General features: G+C 42.7%; 1 protein-coding gene across 10 annotated transcripts in view; it reads left to right on the forward strand.

Moving 5' to 3' along the window:
* SLMAP (sarcolemma associated protein) overlaps window positions 1-19,388 on the forward strand; it is a 1,011,035-nt gene that overhangs the window by 220,945 nt on the left and 770,702 nt on the right. For all 10 annotated transcript variants that reach the window (XM_085624675.1, XM_085624673.1, XM_085624676.1 and 7 more), the window contains exon 2: window positions 2,751-2,898. In XM_085624675.1, the coding sequence (XP_085480801.1) occupies window positions 2,751-2,898 (148 nt within the window). The remainder of the gene's footprint in view (window positions 1-2,750; window positions 2,899-19,388) is intronic.

Consider the following 19,388-nt stretch of genomic DNA (forward strand, 5'->3'; position numbering starts at 1 on the left):
ATTGACAGCCAGATACAGAAGTGTCGGTGGTAAGGGGGGTAAAGGAATTGCTTACAGAGTGTAGGTAGTGATAACCAATGATTATTAGAAAGTTTCATGTGTCTCAATAGGGCCGGTTGCATTAGACATTCTGGGTCTTAATCATAATGAATTAAGGCAAGTGTATGTTGTTGTACTCTTAGACGTATTTGAGATGGCTGAGGTGTTTCAGGTGCGTTGGATTGAGACAAGATGTATTGTAAAGTCTATTCTGCAAGGAAGGCTTCCCCAACACCATATTTACTGACAATGTGCAGCTAGTGTCCAGAGATATTGAAACACTTCTTGAGAAAAAATGGACTAAAGCATAGAAAGTGTGGATTGTACTATCTTGAAACTTGTGGCATGGTGAAGCGAATCAACAGTTTAATTAAAACATTCAGATGGAAATAGAAAATGGCAAAGAATGTCAAGGACTGGAAAGATGAAGTAAACAGAAAAGTGGTGGTGAATAGGCTCACCCCACATTCAGTACCAAGAAAACGCTATTTGGATTGTTTAGAGGAAGGAAGGGCAGTTCCACTGTGACTCCATCATAGGTGGATAAGGACTGAAATGTGGTTCAACTGGCTTGGAGAAAAAGAGAGATGGTGAAGGCTAGAGAAAGGAAAACATGGATTGATGATAAGAGAGCTGTTAACGGTTGCGAAGGTAGATGATTGGTTTTGAATAAAGATACTTTTAAGTAGCAAACACAATTCAACGTTTTCAGAGCCCTTGAAGTAATGAAGTTGTTTAATAATGCAGTGAAGACCGAGGATTCTCGAGTATGGAATCTGAACTGAATTGTTTTGTTCGGACTAGGAAGAGATGAAGAAGGGATTAAGAAAAAGCTTAGAGATTAGTGGTGAGAAGGCTGAGAAAGTCAACAGAGGCCAAGAAGAGAGGACCCAGAAGGTATAGCTGAGTGAAAAGGTCCCTAAACACCTTGCTGTTTTGTAATATGTGGTGTTGCGTAGTATCTCTCGCACGCTGTTTCTGTTGCATGTGTGGTGTGAAAGTAGATTTGGATGTATTATATTAGAGTAATTGGAGTAACACTGGATACAATGAAGCAGAGCCCATTTTTGGAATTATTAATATTCTACTTTTGTATATTAAAATTATAGTTTTCGGTTTGTTAGCAAAGTGGTCCTTCTGCCAGTAACTAAGTGACACAAGTAACAGCTTGAAAGTTAGGTTTATTCTCCAATAGAAAGTGTCACAGCCAGCTAACTCCTCTTGCACACCGGCTTATCCGATCTCCCACCAATTCTTGTATTCTAGTTCTAAATGTTTAATCTCCATCCCACATACCATCTGTCTGCATAAGGCAAACCATCCTAAGATACTGCACATCTCTCTCTCTACATTACACTGTAAAACAACAATTTTTAACCTAACTACATAATTGCAAAATAAAACAGTGACCATGATGTCAACGATTCTAAGTAACCTCATAATTAATTGGCATGGTATTGGACTGTTACAGTTGTATCCTTGAGTGCTTGTTTTTTGAGCTGTAATCTATAGAAAGTGCAAACTATTGTGGAATTACTCTATTGCAAATAAAAGCGACCGAGAAAATAATAATCTGCTGAGTCCCCAATTTACCCCTTACCTTATGAAGAAAAGGTTTAATTTTCGGCCCTTAATTTTGTCAGTAATCTCTGTCTGTAAAACAAAATTCAGGAAAATTTGAAACTCTGTTTAAAAGGAAAAAGATTGGCAGATCCCACGGAAAACGCAATCATATCAAACACAGCAATCCTAGAGTAATGTGTTTGTGTAGTATTTCAGATAGCCATTCATCTCAACATTTTTTCATGAAATGACCATCATGACATTAAATAAAGTCTGAGTGATGTTATGTACTGCTTCCAGCTTTGATTATGGATGCTATGTAATGGGAATATGAATTATGTTTTTGCACCGACTGCTGGCTTACCTTAAAAAATGATTCTAGTTCCAAGTCCCCACCACATTCCCATCATTAGTTACAATTGATGTCATTTACCATAGCCCCTATATACCTTGTTTTCAGTGGCACTTTTGTGACCACAGTTCACCATCGGAGAGAAGAATTGTTAGTTTACTAGAACCCATACTCAATCAATAGTGGGTATGTTGTGACCACAATCTGCCATGAAGTAAACGTAGTGGTATTGGTTTGTCTGCACCAAAATTACATCTGTAGTTGCACTGTTGTGCTCAACTTAATATTTGGAATGCTTTAGACTCTGATGTTATATTATGTTAAATCGTATTGTTTAGCAGACTGCTCTCCATCACCTCACATCATCCCCTATTTTCATTTTTCTCAGTTCATAGCTCTTCAAACATGGCTAATTCTGGCAGCTTTTTGCAGTATTTTGTTAAATGCTTCAATTCAGTACTTTTCTGCCTCAGGTGTTGTAGAAAGTGTATTTCTTAATAAAAGGCATAAATAATGCAAATGGTGGAATACCTATTTTCTTCACCTATCGCTGTAGAAAGGTTGCTCAAAACTGGGATGAGGTTGTGTAGAAGGGTTTTTACCTTGACTTTGTTTTCGTTTGACACCGCAGACTGATTCGCTGTTAACATTTGGAACATCCTTGAGCCCAATGTCCCAGAAATAGTACAAACTTGGCTTAACAGCTTCTTGTACCAAATATAATGTGTTTATTCTGTAAGGTTTCATTCTTTTCTCTCAATACGTTGATGTAAGAAACGTTTTTGTTCTCTTCCAGTTTTATCTACAAGACACTAAAAGTAGTAACGGAACCTTTATAAACAGTCAACGATTGAGTCGTGGCTCTGAGGAAAGTCCACCATGCGAAGTCCTCTCTGGTGATATCATACAATTTGGGGTAGATGTGACTGAGAATACCCGGAAAGGTAAGCAAGTGAATCAGTTTTGTGTAATCATGTAATTTGGTATGTTTAAATAATCTGGAAATAATGCACCTATCAAAATCTTTTGTTAATAATATTTATTACCTACGATATAAAGGAGGCTGGGTTATTGTGGTATCAGTGGATGGACATGAAGCAGATTTGTTAGTAGAAATGAGTACTCGCACTGCAGTGCAACATTCAGATTATCAAGCGTGTCTAAGGCTTGAGCTTCGTATGGTCCAGTAGGCTTATCGATTAGCGCTACGCTACCACTGTGTGGCTCTTGGTGGGTGCCGCTCTTTTTATAGACTGACTTCATTTTCTTTTTTCAGAGAATGCAGTGAAGCAAGGGATATATATCCCCCTTGGTCAGCTAAAATGATCTGATACAGGCTTTGTATCCTACTTTCTTCCCAGGGCCATATAAGTGACAGCTGCACAATCATGGTGTTTTCGATTTGACAACCATTTGACACCCGAGAGTTCCCCATCATTGGATGTTTCATAGGTTCACATGCTTGAATCTTTTCGTGTTTTCAGACTGAGAGTTATGGTAACATCACACACATCAGTAAGCAGCATTAACATGCATGCTTTTTAGTAGGGTAATGTCTGTGTTGCAGCACGTTCCTCATTTTTGAGTCCAAACTTCAACCGATAAGGTGACTCTGAACTCCATTCATGCAAGTTGCCACCATAGCTAAAATTCCTAATGCATGGTTTGTTAGCTGATACCTTTCCAGAATCAAAAGCAGGTTCATCATATGAGTAATTTCAACATTAATGACTTTCAAACCCTACACTAAACTGTAGGTGCAAGCCTTACCTGGAGCCTGTGTCTAGGTCCTGAGCAAGGGGAAAATAATTTCAGTACCTTTTCCATTCTGTCGATGATAATGGAGGAAGCATCTGAATTAAAAAGGCAGCATTCAGACCCTGCACTTCTAGCAACCTAAATAGGTTTCAGTTGACAATTCGGTTTACAGACTTTATGAATCCCCTCCAGCCACGCCATATGCCAAAAGGTAGCTCCATTTGCCATTCTTTCTTCTATAAGACTCTGAAGGACAGGTGAAGGAGCACTTGTGTTTGCATTTATCAGAAGGCCCCTCCTTAGTAGCTAATTTTATCAGGATACCCCTTTTGCTGTAAAAACCAGAAGGATTAACAAATTGATGTTAAATAAATGAACATTTTCTTCTTCTGAAGTGGATTCTGATGAGGTATATTATTCCATTCATTGTAACTTAAAAGCTGCTCACAAAAACCTCTGAAACCTTCTTGGACACTAAAAGTGTCATCTTCGACTGATGCACTGAAGGTGATCGTTGTAAATGAAATGATTATGATTCTGGGGGAAGGTGCAATGGCTCAAACACCAGGATATTCCCTCCTAGATGGCACTTCCTGTTTACATGCACTAATAGAAGGATCTTCTAAAGAGTTACGTTTACTTATTATTTCTAAGCAGAAGCACTGCTCTGTGATTTTAAGGGGCACAGCAGTTACTCTGTGAAGCTGAAACCCATCCTAAAGTTTATATTGAAAAAGAGTTAACATGTTGACTCCTGTCAAGGGGGTAACCAGAAATGGAAGCATTTCCCACTTTGAAATAAAAGTTCTGACGCAAAACAAGTGAGCTGACCCCCTCCCTAGAAGAGCTCCCCCTTTCTCTTCCATCCGAGCATCTATCTATTTATCCCTTCACTCTCCCATTCACCCATTAATATCCATTATTTCATCTTTATATTCTTACATGCATTCATTTTGTCGTCTAGCATTCAATCTTTCTCCATTCCATCAATCCATCCACGATGCCCCTGACTCCTTTAATTTTTTTTTTTTAAATATCTTTATTGACATTTTGTTATTTTTCCATCTTTCAATAAACAGCAAACCCCTGACTCCTTTCATTGCGACACGGCTTGTGAATACGTGCAAAGTGACAAATATGAACAAGCATACCAAAGAGATCAACCAAATTCTGACTTAAAAAAAAAAGTCTTTTAATAAAGAAACTGCATAGGAATCCTGTGGTGCCATCTACCATTATACTGGGCAAAAGGGTCGAACTCCAAGTATCTTTGGTAAGAGGATCAACTTAATGCAAGCAAACACTATGAAACTAGTGAATGCCCTACCCACAGTGTTTCATTATAGTAACCATAGGTGGCATGAAACCTCACCATTCACGGAGCTCACTTAAGAGGAAAAGAAGACTGAAGGCAAAGGTTTACTAAGAGAGGGGAAGTAACATTTCTGGAATTTATTCCATCATTGACGCCATTGCAGTATACTGTCACCTGTTGAGTGTATCAAACAGAACAAAAAGTGAGGGGTTGAGTACTTGCAAATAGTCTAAGCACCGGCAATCACTAGGGGCAACCTTTCTACCCATAGATTTTTACCCCCTGTGCCACTCCAGAAAGAGGTCCATTACGTGCAGTCATGTAACATAGGCAAGGGTGGCTCTGTACCTATGAAGGCGCACAGAAAAATCTTGGATATGCCCAACAACATAAATATGATTTTTGGAAAGTGTGTTACGACTGGAGGCAGATTTGATCAGTTACTTTCAGTCCGTGCCATTTCTTTGTAAGAGCAAGCGTACTCTTAACAGGAGATGCCTGGGTCCTGAACTGTACCTGGTGGTCATCATTAGGGGCTGTGGCCCGTTTCTGTTTTAAGTGTTTCTCATATTTTATTTAGTTTGAATTTGGTTACCAGTAGTTGCGCTTCCCACAGGAGCTTGGGAAGTGTAATAGGGGTTGCTGGACCCTTGTTAAATGTTTATTATTACCGCTTGGTTTCTCCTTGCACAAGCGACGTATAGCGCTGGCTGCCATGTTCCCCGATGCCGGGCTACAAAAAGTGCTCTACAGTGCGTCCTCGCCCATGTCGTGCTGAAGGCGCACCAAAGGCAAGCCTCTCCGGGCCGGTCCATGCTCGGACCACGCTCAGCCCCAGCCCCCCCCCGCCGGTTCTACCTCACAACCCAGCAAAATAATTTGCTACTTAGAGAATTAACTCCTTGGATTAAATCCCATAGGTAAGTGCTGGCCTGGCCCATCCCTTAGCTGTAACTGTGGTGAGGCCCTGCAGAGTTGATTCTGGTGTAATCTTTCCTTAACCAACTTTAAGGTGAGAACAATGCAGCCTCCCATGCTCCCCACGTCTGATTTAATAGACAAATCACAAATTTGGTACTGTATGTTAATCAAGCTCGTTCACTTGTAAAAAAAACAAAACCAATACGAGTTTGCAAAATTCCTGGAAGCCCACACACTTGACATTGCCTTGGTAACAGAGACATGGGCTGATGCTTCGTCTAGCAAGATTTGGTCTCTGCAGTCCCGGGCGGTTTTGTCATTGCCAGGCAGGACCATGAGGGGAAAAGAGGCAGAGGTCTAGCGATTGTTTGCTGCGACCATTTTAGGTCGACCTTTTCTGCGCTTCCACCTACATTCGAATGCGAAGCACTTTCCTTCAAAATTGAACTTAGCATTAATGACTCTTAATTGTCTCCTTATTTACTGCCCCATGGCCCCAGAGCAAGTTTCGCCCAAGCTATTTGTCAACTTATGGAATCAAAGGTTAATTTCTCAGACTACTCCTTTCTTGGAGATTTTAACTTTCACAATATCTTAGACAAGGATTTGAATGATCTCATAGACCAATTGAACAGTATAGGCCTTGAACTGTTACCAAGGGCCCTACCCACGCAGCAGGATACCTGCTCGATGGCATTTTCACACATAATTTTTGCACCCTGATAGCTCTCTTCAACTCTCTTGGTCTGACCATTTGGCATTTATGTTTAACCTAATACTACCTACTGCATCTTCTATGCCGAATTCACCTTTAGAGCAAAACTTGTGACAACTTTGGCATACCGTTGACACCGTCTATTGTAACACTTCCTTAGAGTACAATAGGCTCATTATTGGCAGCGATCCAGAGACCTCCACCTCTGACTATAATGCCTAGATCGATTCTGTAGTAAACATCCTAGTGCCTGTAAAAACCTGCAGTAATTGCATAGTTACCCCCTCCGAGCCTTGGTTCTCAGAAGAACTCAGACTCAAAAAACAATGCTGCCATCGGCAAAAACCGATGTGCAGACGAAAGTATGATGCCTCAGAGAAAGAAACATGCAGACAAATGATAACATATAAAGAGCTAAATTTAAGTACCGAAAGTCAGCATAAAATACTCTCAAGGAATTATTTGCCACAGTTTAGAAACTAGATAAACTCCAGGATAAAAAGAACTCCTCCGTCGATCAAGTTTTCGTTATCTATTAGCTTCCTTCTTTCAGGATAAAGTTTGGGACATCTACGACACGTTCTCAGTGAATCAAAATCTGTCTACCTGTGGCGATCGCATCAACAGCGATCAGCGCCCTCTAAAGTGCGTCGCCTAAGCCAACTCTGCCACCTAATCTTCCTTGTCGCCTATTACGCTGGAACAAGTTCTCAAATTTCTTCTTGCGGCAAAGTCTGGATCGCTGTCCGATCAATGCCCACCAAGAAAATTCAGTTTGCTCCTCAGATCATAGCCCGACATCATACCAACTTGTTTAATCTAATTTTTAAAACAAAAGCCTTTTTCAGTTTCTTGGGAAATGTTCCCATCCTTCTGGTCTTGAAAAAATCTAACCTCAACACCTCCAATCCTAGTAACTACCGCCCCATTTCCAGTCTTCCATTCCTGTAAAAAATTATTGAGAAGGTAATGAATCAAGAACTCACCAACTTCATCAATGAAAATCACCCTCTGGACCCAACTCAGTACTGTTTAAAGAGTGGGCTCAGCACGAAGCTGGCTCTGATCACCGCCACTGAGGAGATCAGATGCAGGGTTGATAAAGGAGGTAACACTGCATTAATTCTATTAGGCCTCTCTGCAGCTTTCGACATGGTCAACCATAGCTTATTGTTTGACCATCTCCATCTGTTGGATATGAATGTCTCCACCTGTTTGGTATCAGAGGTTTAGCTCTCTCTTTTCTGAAATCTTTCCTACTGGAACGAGAGCAGTCTGTTAAACGTGGCAAATTTGCTTAGCTTCCCTTTTGCTTACCTTGCGTTTTCCTCGGGGTTCTTCGGTCAACCCTTCCATTTTTAACTTGTTTGTTACCCACCTGGCAAGCCTCATTAAGTCTTTCGGCTTTGCTATGGTGTCCTATGCAGACGACCAGTCCCATTCAGGACACAGCAGCCATATTTCATAACTGTATGCAACACGTCAGGAGGATGATGTTGGACAGCTGCCTGAAATTGACTTTGGGTAATACAGAGGTCCTTCTCTTTGGCCTGAACACCTCTTTTTGGTCACCTAATTGGTGGCCCCACAAATTTAGCATTCTCCCAATACCGGTCACCAAAGCAAATAACCTGTGAATAATCTTCAAGTCGGTTCTATCGTTTAAACACCAGGCTAATGCTACCACTTCCTCCACCTTTTACACCCTAAAAATGCTCAGGAAAGTCTTCCCATTTATACTTAATGATCTCCAAAAACAGTGGTCTCCTTTCTGAATTAGCCTATTGCACTGACCAGGTTTTCCTGAATGCTGCGGCTCTACTTTTGGTAGGGACTCCCAGGCATCAGTCTGCCAAATAGGCACTTGTCTCCCTCCACTGATTCCCTATGAAGAAACTGATATATTTTAGAGCCTTGTGTGGTGCGTTCAGGGCCTGAGTACTTAAAAAAAAGTTCCAGTAGTATGCTCCATCTAGAACTCTTCGCTCCTCTACCGCCAACCTTGTCGAGGTTCCTAGATTTCGGTTATCAAACTGGGGAGGCAGATGTTTTATTACCACTACCGCTAAATTGTGCAACACCCTTCCAGCACATTTAAAAAATCCTCATAACAGCTCCCATTCAGGAAGGCCCTCAAAACATGGCTTTTTACTCTATAGGTACTTATTGGTAATAAGTTATTCGATTTTTATCTGTAACTCCTTGCGGTCAGAACACCTCTCCTATCAGGCTGTTAGCACCTGGACGTCTCTTGGCAGTAGTTTGCACTTTACATTTTTTTAAACAAATTTTATTGGTTTTTCCAAACAATCAACACTACCATCATGTTATTCGTGCACATTCCAGAAGTTACTGGTAATGGAGCGTCTCATCAGAACACAGAGGACAAACAATTCCCACCCCCCCCCTCAAAAGTCAGTACATAGTTACATAGTCGTAAAAACATAATGTTATAGCTGAGTACACTAAGGTGGGGGACTGGGCAGTGGTGAACATCTCTGCAGGCCCTTTGCATCTAAAATCAGATAGCATAAAACATCCGATATATATAGGAGGCCGCAATTTGTCTCAGCTCGGAGGCAGTCTGGGTGATATTGCCAGAGAAGCCATGGGAGTGTTCAGCTGTGGGGTGGAGAAGCTATACACCCATGCTTCCCAAGCACGGGCTATGTCTACAGTGCCTATCCCACGTCTAGCCTCTCTCAGGAGTAATCTCTTTTCGGAACCTGCCAACCTCTCCATTTCTTTTTCCATGTCATTATATGGGGCCCCTTTGCAACTTTCAATATCCTGTGATCTCATGCTTAGCCAGGATAAACGCCAAGTTTTGAAATTTACTCGGGACTGGTTTTGGTGTGCGAGGAAACCAACCCAGGAGACAGTGGCTCAGTGAGTAAGGAATTTCTTTCTCTATGGCTGCTTCAATCGTAGTTATCACCTTCTCTTAAAAAGTGTGCAGTGAGTGTCAGGACCAAAACATATGTAGGATATGAGCTCCCCTCTTCCCCCTTCGTGGACAGGCCTCATCTGCCTGATGGAAATAGCTACCCATCCATTCTGGGGTAAGATGTACCCTATGGAGAACATAATTAATTAATTTAAAGCGTGCTTTCCTGGAGACCTCTCTGGAATACTGTCCCAGTCCTTGGCAGTAACAGGCATTCCCAGATCCTCTTCCCATTGTGATCTCAGGTGTTCTAGTGGTTGTTGGATGTCCCTCGTATTGCTCTATATAGGCATGAGACTGTCTTAATGGTACCTGTAGAGGTTGCTATATATTGGCAGTACTCAAGTGTGGGTTCAGAGGAGCCAATACCCCAATGTTTTCTTACTGCCCCTGTGACCACCCTATGTAGGAGAAAATATCCCTGCAACAGATCAAGTTCTGCTTGGAACTCCTCATAAGGGAAGCGGCTCTGATTCCCAAAAGAGGTCCCCCATCGTTGTCGCCCCCGCTTCAGTCCAACTGTCGAGTCCCCACATCCACCCCCCCCACCCCAGTTCATATAATTGGGCAGGTCTTTCAGTAGAGAGAGGTAGTTCCGGAGAGTATGGGACTATGCTAGGTGTTGGAATAGGTTTTTACAAAAAACAGATGACAATCACCTGAAATTCCTGGGCATCGCTGGTAGAGGAGTGTTTTAATCTCAGCAACACCTTAGTGAGGTTGGAAAGTGCCGCTGCAAAGAGGCCTGGCTTCTTAGTCGGGTTCCGTCTGTTCGCCAGCCACTGGAGGAGCCATTGTTGCTTGGCCACCACATAATAAGTCTCAAAGTCAGGGGCTGCTAGCCCTCCCATCACTGATGAGCACTGCATCATAGTCAGTGCTACTGGTCTTCATCCCGCACCCCATTTAAAAGCAGTAATAACAGAGTCCAGGTTTTTGAATATTGCTTGTGGTATCCAAGCCGGGAGTGTGTCAAAGAAATAGAGGAGGTGGGGAAGAGCCACCATCTTTAGAAGTACTATTCAGCCTGCTACAGAGAGCGGCAGGCTTTTCCAAAAATCCACATGGGAGCGGAGGGATCGTACGTCCTGTCCCACATTGCCATCCAAAAGATCAGCACGTTCATGGTAAATCTTGACCCCAAGGTAAGCCAAACAGTGGGTTCCCACTGCAGCTGAGTGAAGCCCTCCGGTTGGTCTCTGTGCGGTACAGTGGGGAATAACCTGAATTTCTGCCAGTTTACTTTTAAGCCAGAAAGAAGTTCAGAGTCTCCCATCATGGCTCTAGCTCCATCCAAATCCTCCCCTATATTATGTAGAAAGATTAGTAAGTAATTTGCACAGAGTGCTATGCGATGATGGTGCCTCCTGATTTGTAATCCCCGGGAGACCCATCCCAATCTTACACAGGCAGACAAAGGCTCCGTACCCAGCACAAAGAACTGGGGAGACGGGGACATCCTTGTAGTGTCTCACTAAAATTCTTGCAGATATGACCCTCCCCATACGGACTTGAGCAGTCAGACCCGTATAAAGCAGTCTTGTCCATGTGAGAAAGTTTCCGCCCAGATCCATCTGTAGTGTTTCTTCTTATAGGTAGTGCCATTCCAAGCTGTCAAACGCCTTTTCAATGTCTACAGCGAACAGTAGCCTTCGGATATTGACAGCTGTATTTTGTACTGGTATGAATCCCGATTGATCTGGATGAATCAATTTGGGCATTAAGGGTAACCGTCTGGTCGCCAGTATCCTACTTAAGATCTTATAATCTACGTTTAATATCCACAGTGTCCTATATGTTGTGTAATCATGTGCCAGTTTCCCTGGTTTTAAGATGGAGACTGAGCACCACCCTAGTGGTGTCTGGCTGACACCCGGAGTTCTTGGCCACATCTTGCACATTACTAGTCTGGGCTTTAATTCTGCAAACTAGGTAGCATAAAACTCCGCTGGGAATCCAGCTGTTCCCAGAGTCTTGTTGCATGCCATGTTAATGGCACACTGTATTCATCTCTTGTGGAGTAATGTCGCCGCCCAACTCCTCTGCCTCCTCTTCAAGGCACAGCAGGTGCAGTGGCCCAAGGAATGCCTCTGTCGCCTTGATGCCAGGCATTGTGACACTTTTGTACAGGGTCGAGTGATATTGGTCAAAGAGCTCATTCATTGCATCCTGGTATATATGCGGTCCCTTTCCCTACTGTCAAGTTCCACTATGGTGAGCTGTGTTTTGTCGGGTTGGCTAGCCGGGCCATAAGAGAACCCACCTTGTCACACTCAGCATGTGTCTTATCCACATATTGTTTAAAGTCGAAGCATTTAAGACGTAATAACTGAGTCGCTACCTTTTCCCTAGCCTCTAGGAGAGCAGGTTGTAGTTCTGGGTGCCTTGGTCTCCGGCTTTCTACTTCCCTCCGGTCATGTTCAGCAGTCAAAACTTCTGCCAATAGGGTGTCTCTGATCTCCTTCGACTCTGCCAGGCACTGGAAGGTGTCTCTGGTCTCCTTCGACTCTGCCAGGCACTGGCCACAGAGGACTGCCTTAAAAGCATCCCAGTCCAGTTGGGGTGCGGAGGCCATACCAGCACTGCCAGTAAAATACTGTGGGCCCAACGTAATTGTAGAATATTAGGATTATGGCCTGACATGGTGCATGCTAGATATTCAGCTGTTTTATAAATAAAAAAAAGCCAAAATCATATTTACGTCTTTAGAGGGCACCATTATTAGCGACTGCCTGTTGCAGGCATGGTGTCAACTGTATGAGCAACAAGGCTGCAGTTTGAAAGTCCACCGTAAAAAATCAGTCATAGCAGTAGTCCTTTAGGCATCCCTCAGTACTGATCGCAGGAAAAGACTAAGACAGCCTGATTTGCACTGGCTTTACCCCATATCTTATCCACACATGCGAGGGTGAATAAGGATGGGTTTGTGGCTGGGAGTAAGGAATGTCCGACTAATGCAGCATCTGCATGCACAGGTCAAATTTACGTGAGAAATATGGGTGTTGGATATCATTTTGCAAAGCCCCCCCGCATCCCCCTCTCCAAAAAAAAATCATACAGGATCGGCACCAACTTATCGGACTGCTCAGCAGTAATCACCATTTCTCTGACAATTGTCTTTTTGTCAAATCCTTTCTTACATTAACTTTGGTTCTTTCACTTTGAATTCCATTTTTGCTTTGTCTGCTTGACAACTCAAGTTCATACCACTCAACACCAGTAATCTTTTGGATTTCTTCCTTTCATTAGTTTAAAAGGTGTATGTCCAGTAATATTAACAGTAGTTCTATTAGATCATACCATCTGATACATGCTTCCAACAGTCAGACTTCCATTGGCCACAACCATTTGAATACACTCCCTAATCACTGTTAAGTCTTTCTAGTTAGCCCTTTGCTCTGAGGTTGTACATGGCTGTCTTCTTATGTCTAATGTTGCGCACTTTAAGATTCTTTTCCGTCTCAAGTGAAAACAACTGTCTCTCATTGTCTGTAATGAACTTCCGTGGTATTTCTTTCACACATGAAGACTCTTTCCATAAACTTCAAAATGTTGACCGTCTGCACTCCCCTAATAAATTCTCTTCACACAATTTGAAAAAATAGTCCTCTCCATAACCACTAACAATTTCTCCTGGACTCCCAGCCTATCTATGGGACCAATGATATATGCTGCAACTTTTGACCAAGGACTCATTGGAAATGTTACAGCTTGTAGCAGGTGAAGTTGTCTTATACACCTTGTCGCTTATTGCACACAAATTATTCTTCAACTTCATTTTCACCTCTTTGTCCTTGCCTGGCCACCAAAGATTCAAAGATTAAAAAAATACGTTATTCGGTTTAAAAAACAAAAACCATGAAAGCAGCAACATCGAATTACACATTTCACAGGAAAGATATAAAAAGAAAAACGAGTCCAGTTATATTTCATCAAAACCCATTGTTTTCCGAAATTTAAAAACATTTTTAAAAAAGCTTAAAACTACGGTAACAGTTAGAACAGTGTCCATTCTTTGTAATTCTAATAAAGCTGGGCGACATTTATTTAAATTCAGTTCTTTGAGGAATGGGATGATGAATTGCCTGCGAGGTAAAATGTAAAATTTCCCAAAAAATAAAATATGGATATTGGATTGGGACGAAGATTCATCGCATGGGCACAAGGGCAAATTAGACGACCATAAATTCATTTCTGGGAAGGTCAGAAGTCTAAACACAATATTTAATCTAAAACGGGTCAAAAGAAATTGATCAAAATTTGACAACGGCAAAGTTAGGTATGGCTGTACTTTAGTGCAAGTTAACACAGAAAGGTGCAAGGTTACTGTCTTTTTCTTCACCTCCTCTTGCCTTCTTGTTTCCTCGAGGTATTCCATACATGTCTTGGACAATAGGTTTCTAGATATACTATCCATTGAGAGTGGGTCTTCGTAATATTGTTGACAGCCAATTTTAACCAAGAATTTCTAGACATAATTTAGCCAGTCAAATCTACCCACATTTTCCAAATTTAAAACGTCCTGTAAGACAGCCCGATTCATAGCACACTCACTTGTTGTCCATACCCTATGCCACAAGAGGATGGGTTGAATTCTGATACGATCAGATATGTAAGATAGACCAAGTTCGGTGTGACAAATGTAAGTTGCAACACTTTGAGGAACTGTCAGGATGTACCTCAAAAACCTATTCTCAACTTTTTGAATTGAATCTATATTGGAATACCCCCAGAGGCCCGAGCCATACATAGCTACCGAAATACATGTGGCTTTGTATATTGTTAAAATTTCTTTTATCGGTTTCTTACCCAGTTTTTTAATAAAATTTTTCAGGGCCATTATAGTTTTTTGGAACAAAAGAGTTCTGGCCTTTACCGCACTGGTCCATGCCCCAGTGTCATGAAACAAGACACCAAGATACGGGAAGGTAGGAGTAATTTCCAAAGGAACATTGTTCAAAAACATTCTTTTAATCTGCTTGCCGGATCCATTACCACAGTACATCGAGAAGGTTTTACTACAATTGACCCTCAAGTCTAAGCTAGACATAAAGATCTCAAATGAGTTAATCAGATTTTGTAGTGCCACGGGGGTGCGAGCCATCAGGACCGCGTCATCCGCGTACAGGAGCGCGGGGATAGACCTCCTCCCAACCTTAGGCGTATCCCCGCACTCCTGCAATAAGCGGTGCTCCAGACCATTTATGTAAATCAAAAATAAGAAAGGAGCCAGGACGCAGCCCTGACGCACGCCCCGGCCCGCCTCTAACCTTCTGGTGCACTGACCCCCAGTGCCAAAACGAACCGATGCAGTGGCCCCTGAGTATAAGACTTTGAGAAAGCAGGCAATGGAATCTTCCACACCTATCTCTTTCAGAATTGCCCATAACTTAGCATGTGATACACAATCGAACGCCGATGAAAGGTCCACAAACGTGAGGTACAAACGCTCGCCCTTTATCCTTATGTACTTTGATTGGAGGATCATTAAATTTAAACATTGTTAGACAGTGCCAATGCCCTTTTGAAATCCATATTGCAGATCACTCATTAGCTCATTTTCCTCAGCCCAGCTTTGTAATCTAGCCAGAATTATTCTCCCAAGGATTTTTATGGATGAATCCAGAAGGGAGATAGGTCTGTAACAAGCACAACTTTGTCTATCTCCCTTCTTGTAAATTGGTACAATGATCGAGGTGAACCAGGACGGGTTTAAACCCCTTGCCAATGCTGCGTTGAAAAGTTGTACCAGCATTGGTCCCCAGATTTCTATGTTTGCTTTATACAGATCTACTGGGATCCCATCAGGCCCTGCGGCCTTGCCACCCTTCATTGCTTTCAAACCCGCAATAACTTCCTCCAAAGTTATTACCAGACTTTCAGCCCCAACGCCCATATTAGCCCTTGCTGGAGAGTCAATACTATGGCATCCATCTTGGGACTTATAGAGAAGTGAAAAATGCTCTACCCAATCCTCCTCAGTGATAGCGATCTCTATACGCGCTTTGGAGTTATCGTAGAGGAACGGGGTATTTACGGCCCTCCAGAATGCAGATGCATCCTTAAGCTGTGATGCTTCGCATAAAGCTAACAGGGCCTCCTTTTTTATAGTATTTTTCCTATTTTTTAGGGCTTCAATATATTTTTTCCTGCAACCTCTTATTTCAATAGGATTTCGAGGTATCCTATGAAGTGCACGTTTTAGGTCAGTAAGAGACCTGGTACAAAGATTATCGAACCAGCTTTTCTTACCCTTTGCCCTCTTCCTAGCCTCCACCCACAAGTTATCCTTTACTGTGGAAGCAATTATATTAAAATGCTCAATTATCTTCTCTCCAGACAAATGGCAAAACTGCTTGGGCAAGCATTCAACAACTTACCCAGAAACATTACCGGGACTACCTTGCCCCACTTTAAGTTGTACCCATTCTGTCTACCTAAGGCTACGTCAGGGACAGTACACGCAAAGGGTACATCTTCATGCCCATCAAAAAAGGGGTTTTCAGCCTCCATTATTTGGGGCAAGTGATCACTTAATGGTAGATCCAAGATATTTGACTTGATAATCTTAAGGTGGTAGCTATTTGAAGCGATAATAAAGTCAATTGTGGACTGAGCTCCTCTACTAATAAATTTGGGCGCAAAAATGGTAGGTTTTTGGGCAATTTCGTTGACATATCCCAAGTCCTACATAAACAATATGTCATTTAGTAAGTCCCCAAGCAGAGAATGGGCAAAATGAGTTAGATATGTCTCCTGTTCTATTGTTAAACCGCAAGTGCCCTGTTTACCCCTAGGGCAAAGTTTGCAGTTAAAATCCCCTCCCCATAAAATCATGAATTCCCTGCCAATTTTGTCTATTTCGTGTTGTATATCCTCCCTCAGCATGATTAAGATGCTAGGGATTTCTTTCCTTGGAATATTGTTATAAAAATTTATAAGAACAACGCTAAGCCCCTTCTTATTTCTTAGGGTGATTAGTTGATAAAAGCTAGATTTTAGCTTAAACTGAATCTTAACACATTTAATCTGATTAGAAACCAGGGTGAGTAAGCCACCCTTTGCTCTTCCATGTTGACCGCGCTCCGCCGGGGTAAAGAAACTTTTATAACCGTTAATGTGTACAGGATCTACAGACCAAGTTTCTTGAAAAGCCATTATGCCATGTCCGCCTGTGACAGTTTCCCAAGATGGATTTTTTATTCTCTCCTTTAGTCCTGCCACATTCCAAAATAGGAATGTACAGGTTTTCCTTATTACATTGTCCCCAGGGTGACATAGGGGTCCTTTCTCCATTACTTTTTCAGATTGCATATGGCGGGGACCTTCGTTATTTCCCCCATCAGTAGCATCTAATATGCTTAGAACCTTACGGCAATCCTTCCCAGTATCAGCGTAAGTCGCTCTAGGAACGGTTTGAACTTGTAAGTTGACCTCATTAGAAACCGCTGGCCATTGGACATTTGTAATTTCACTAACTGTATCAGCAAGCCCAACTGTACCTAGCGATTGTCCATCACAAGTATCCTTCTTAAGTCAATCCACGCATTCAAGGCCTGAAAAAACATCAAACCGATTATAGGTTGGTATATTGTGGGCAAGTGGGACCATGCCTCTATTATCCCACAAAAAGTTATTTCCATAATTCGGGCCTCGGAAGCAGGAATAGGGCTGCCTGGGATGGAAATTAGGTAAATTAACTGGTTGCAGAAAAGGGGTCCGGCTATAATCATGATGCAGCAAAGCCGGCCAGTTAGCAGTGTGCCTTCTTTCCATCTGGTTCTTGCGATGTTGGGCTAAAGAGTATTGATAGAAGTAATTAAGATAATGTGTAGAGATGGAATCACTGCTACTTGGATCATACCAATCTCCAATGTGCCTAACGGCTCTATGATCTTTGAAATTTCATCGCCTATTTTATCTTTATGCCGGGCCCCCACCCAATTGCAGCGCCTAACATGTAATATTTCCCCGTTTATGTGGGCAGGCAAAGGTCTATTGTTGCTCAACCAATGGGTAACTTTATTCCTTAGGGCTTGGTGGTCTTCCCTATTTTCAAGAGGGAGCTCGGGGACGCCCGCCATAACAATCACGTAAGGCGCAGCTTCTGGCGGTAAGTCTACTATACTGTGAGGTTGCCGATTTTTATTAATGGTGTTTCCGCCCTCACTGTCCTTATTAGCCTTAATGGCCTTATATTGTGATGGTGCAGATATTCCTTCTAAGATCAGGTTATCCGTTGCTATATCCCCTACTTTACTTTGGGGTTACATCCTATGGGCAGACTTTTTGTTCAACAAGGGGGGGTTTGACACCTTAATTTGGGAGGGACAAGAAGATATTTGTCTACTCTGAGTAGGTTTTGGAGTGGTCGTGGGACATGGTGTGGCTGGTATTACCACTGTCGTCGCTTTTGGGGGCATTTTGCTAGGGTTCGTATTACCTAAATTTTTCACCAGACCAAAAAGTGCGAGTGAGTTTTCTTCTACCTTTTTCTCGATCAAGCCCAGATGCATGTTAATCATCATAATCTTTTCAAAGAGGGGCTGCATTGATGATTTTACCAAAAGCTCAATTTTTTCCAAAAGGTCTCCCTCATTAAAGAAACGGTGGATGGCCTCATGGGGGAATTGGTGGATCATTCGCGATCCTCAAAGTTTGAAGTAAGTTCCTCTGAGGGTTTTCTGTTTCCCACTCTAATAATGAGCCTCCCCCTCTTTGCTTACAATCAACTATATGTAGGGACGTGTCTTCTGGGATTAAGGAAGATGCGGGGGAAAATCCAGGAAAATGTGATAACCCCCCTTCATCACTGCCGGTCGAGAAACTTGGCAGGAACTCACAAGTGTGATCAGGCGTGCTAAAGGGATGATCATCAATACAAGGGCTAGCCAAGGCTACTCCGGCATCCTTCACAACCCCAGAGTTAGGTAAATCAAAGTGGTCCACCAATGAAATAGTGGAATTAATCGTTGATGGTGTCACAGTCCCTGTGCCCCCCATGACAGGGTTTAATCCTGATAATGGCTGCGTAAAAGATCCCCTTTTATGTGTAGTGGTTACTGCTCTTTTTTGGTTGTCGTTCCTCCTATGCCTCCGAAGTGCTTTTTTATATTTTTTTGCCGGTCTAACGGATAGTGGGGCATGCTCAGAGTCGGTATTAGAGTTAACTAACTGACCTGCATGTCTCTCGTCATGCACCTGAGCAGTAATCAGTGCAAGGTTCCCAGCACTAGAGGTGGAAACACTAGGCACGTGTGTGTCCATCAAAGTGAGGGACGACTCTTCAGATATTATAATAGGCGTCTCCTTACCAAGGGAGGCCCTTCTAGCAGAATTAATCTGGTTTACCTTCTTAATTAGGTAATTGTCCAAGGTACCCACCCCATGCAGAGTAATCGCACTTTTACCTTTAGCCATCAGGTACTCTTGCTGCCGGACACTACTAGTAAAACATAAATAGATTAAACGCGCAACGACTGACCCCAATGAGGCAACACTCACTACAACTGTGAGAATGGGATGGACTATACTTGCGCAGTCAGTCTCTGGCCCAGTCCAGTCTCCTCAGGCCACAGAGGGCCCGCCCTTTGCGCGGGCTTAGCCCGTGTGCGAGCCCGCGACGCGGGGTGTGGAGTTGAATTTAAAGCGCCTCCGGGCGCTGGAGAAGTGACGCTGCTTCCGGGCCACAGGAACCAGGGAGCCTGGGTGCTGTAGTCCTCTCTCGCCCTCCCTCCACACTGCAGCCATGGGAATCTCAGGCGCGGCGGAGGGAGGG

The sequence above is a fragment of the Triturus cristatus genome, chromosome 9, assembly GCF_964204655.1.
Source record: "Triturus cristatus chromosome 9, aTriCri1.1, whole genome shotgun sequence".
Lineage (NCBI taxonomy): Eukaryota > Metazoa > Chordata > Amphibia > Caudata > Salamandridae > Triturus > Triturus cristatus.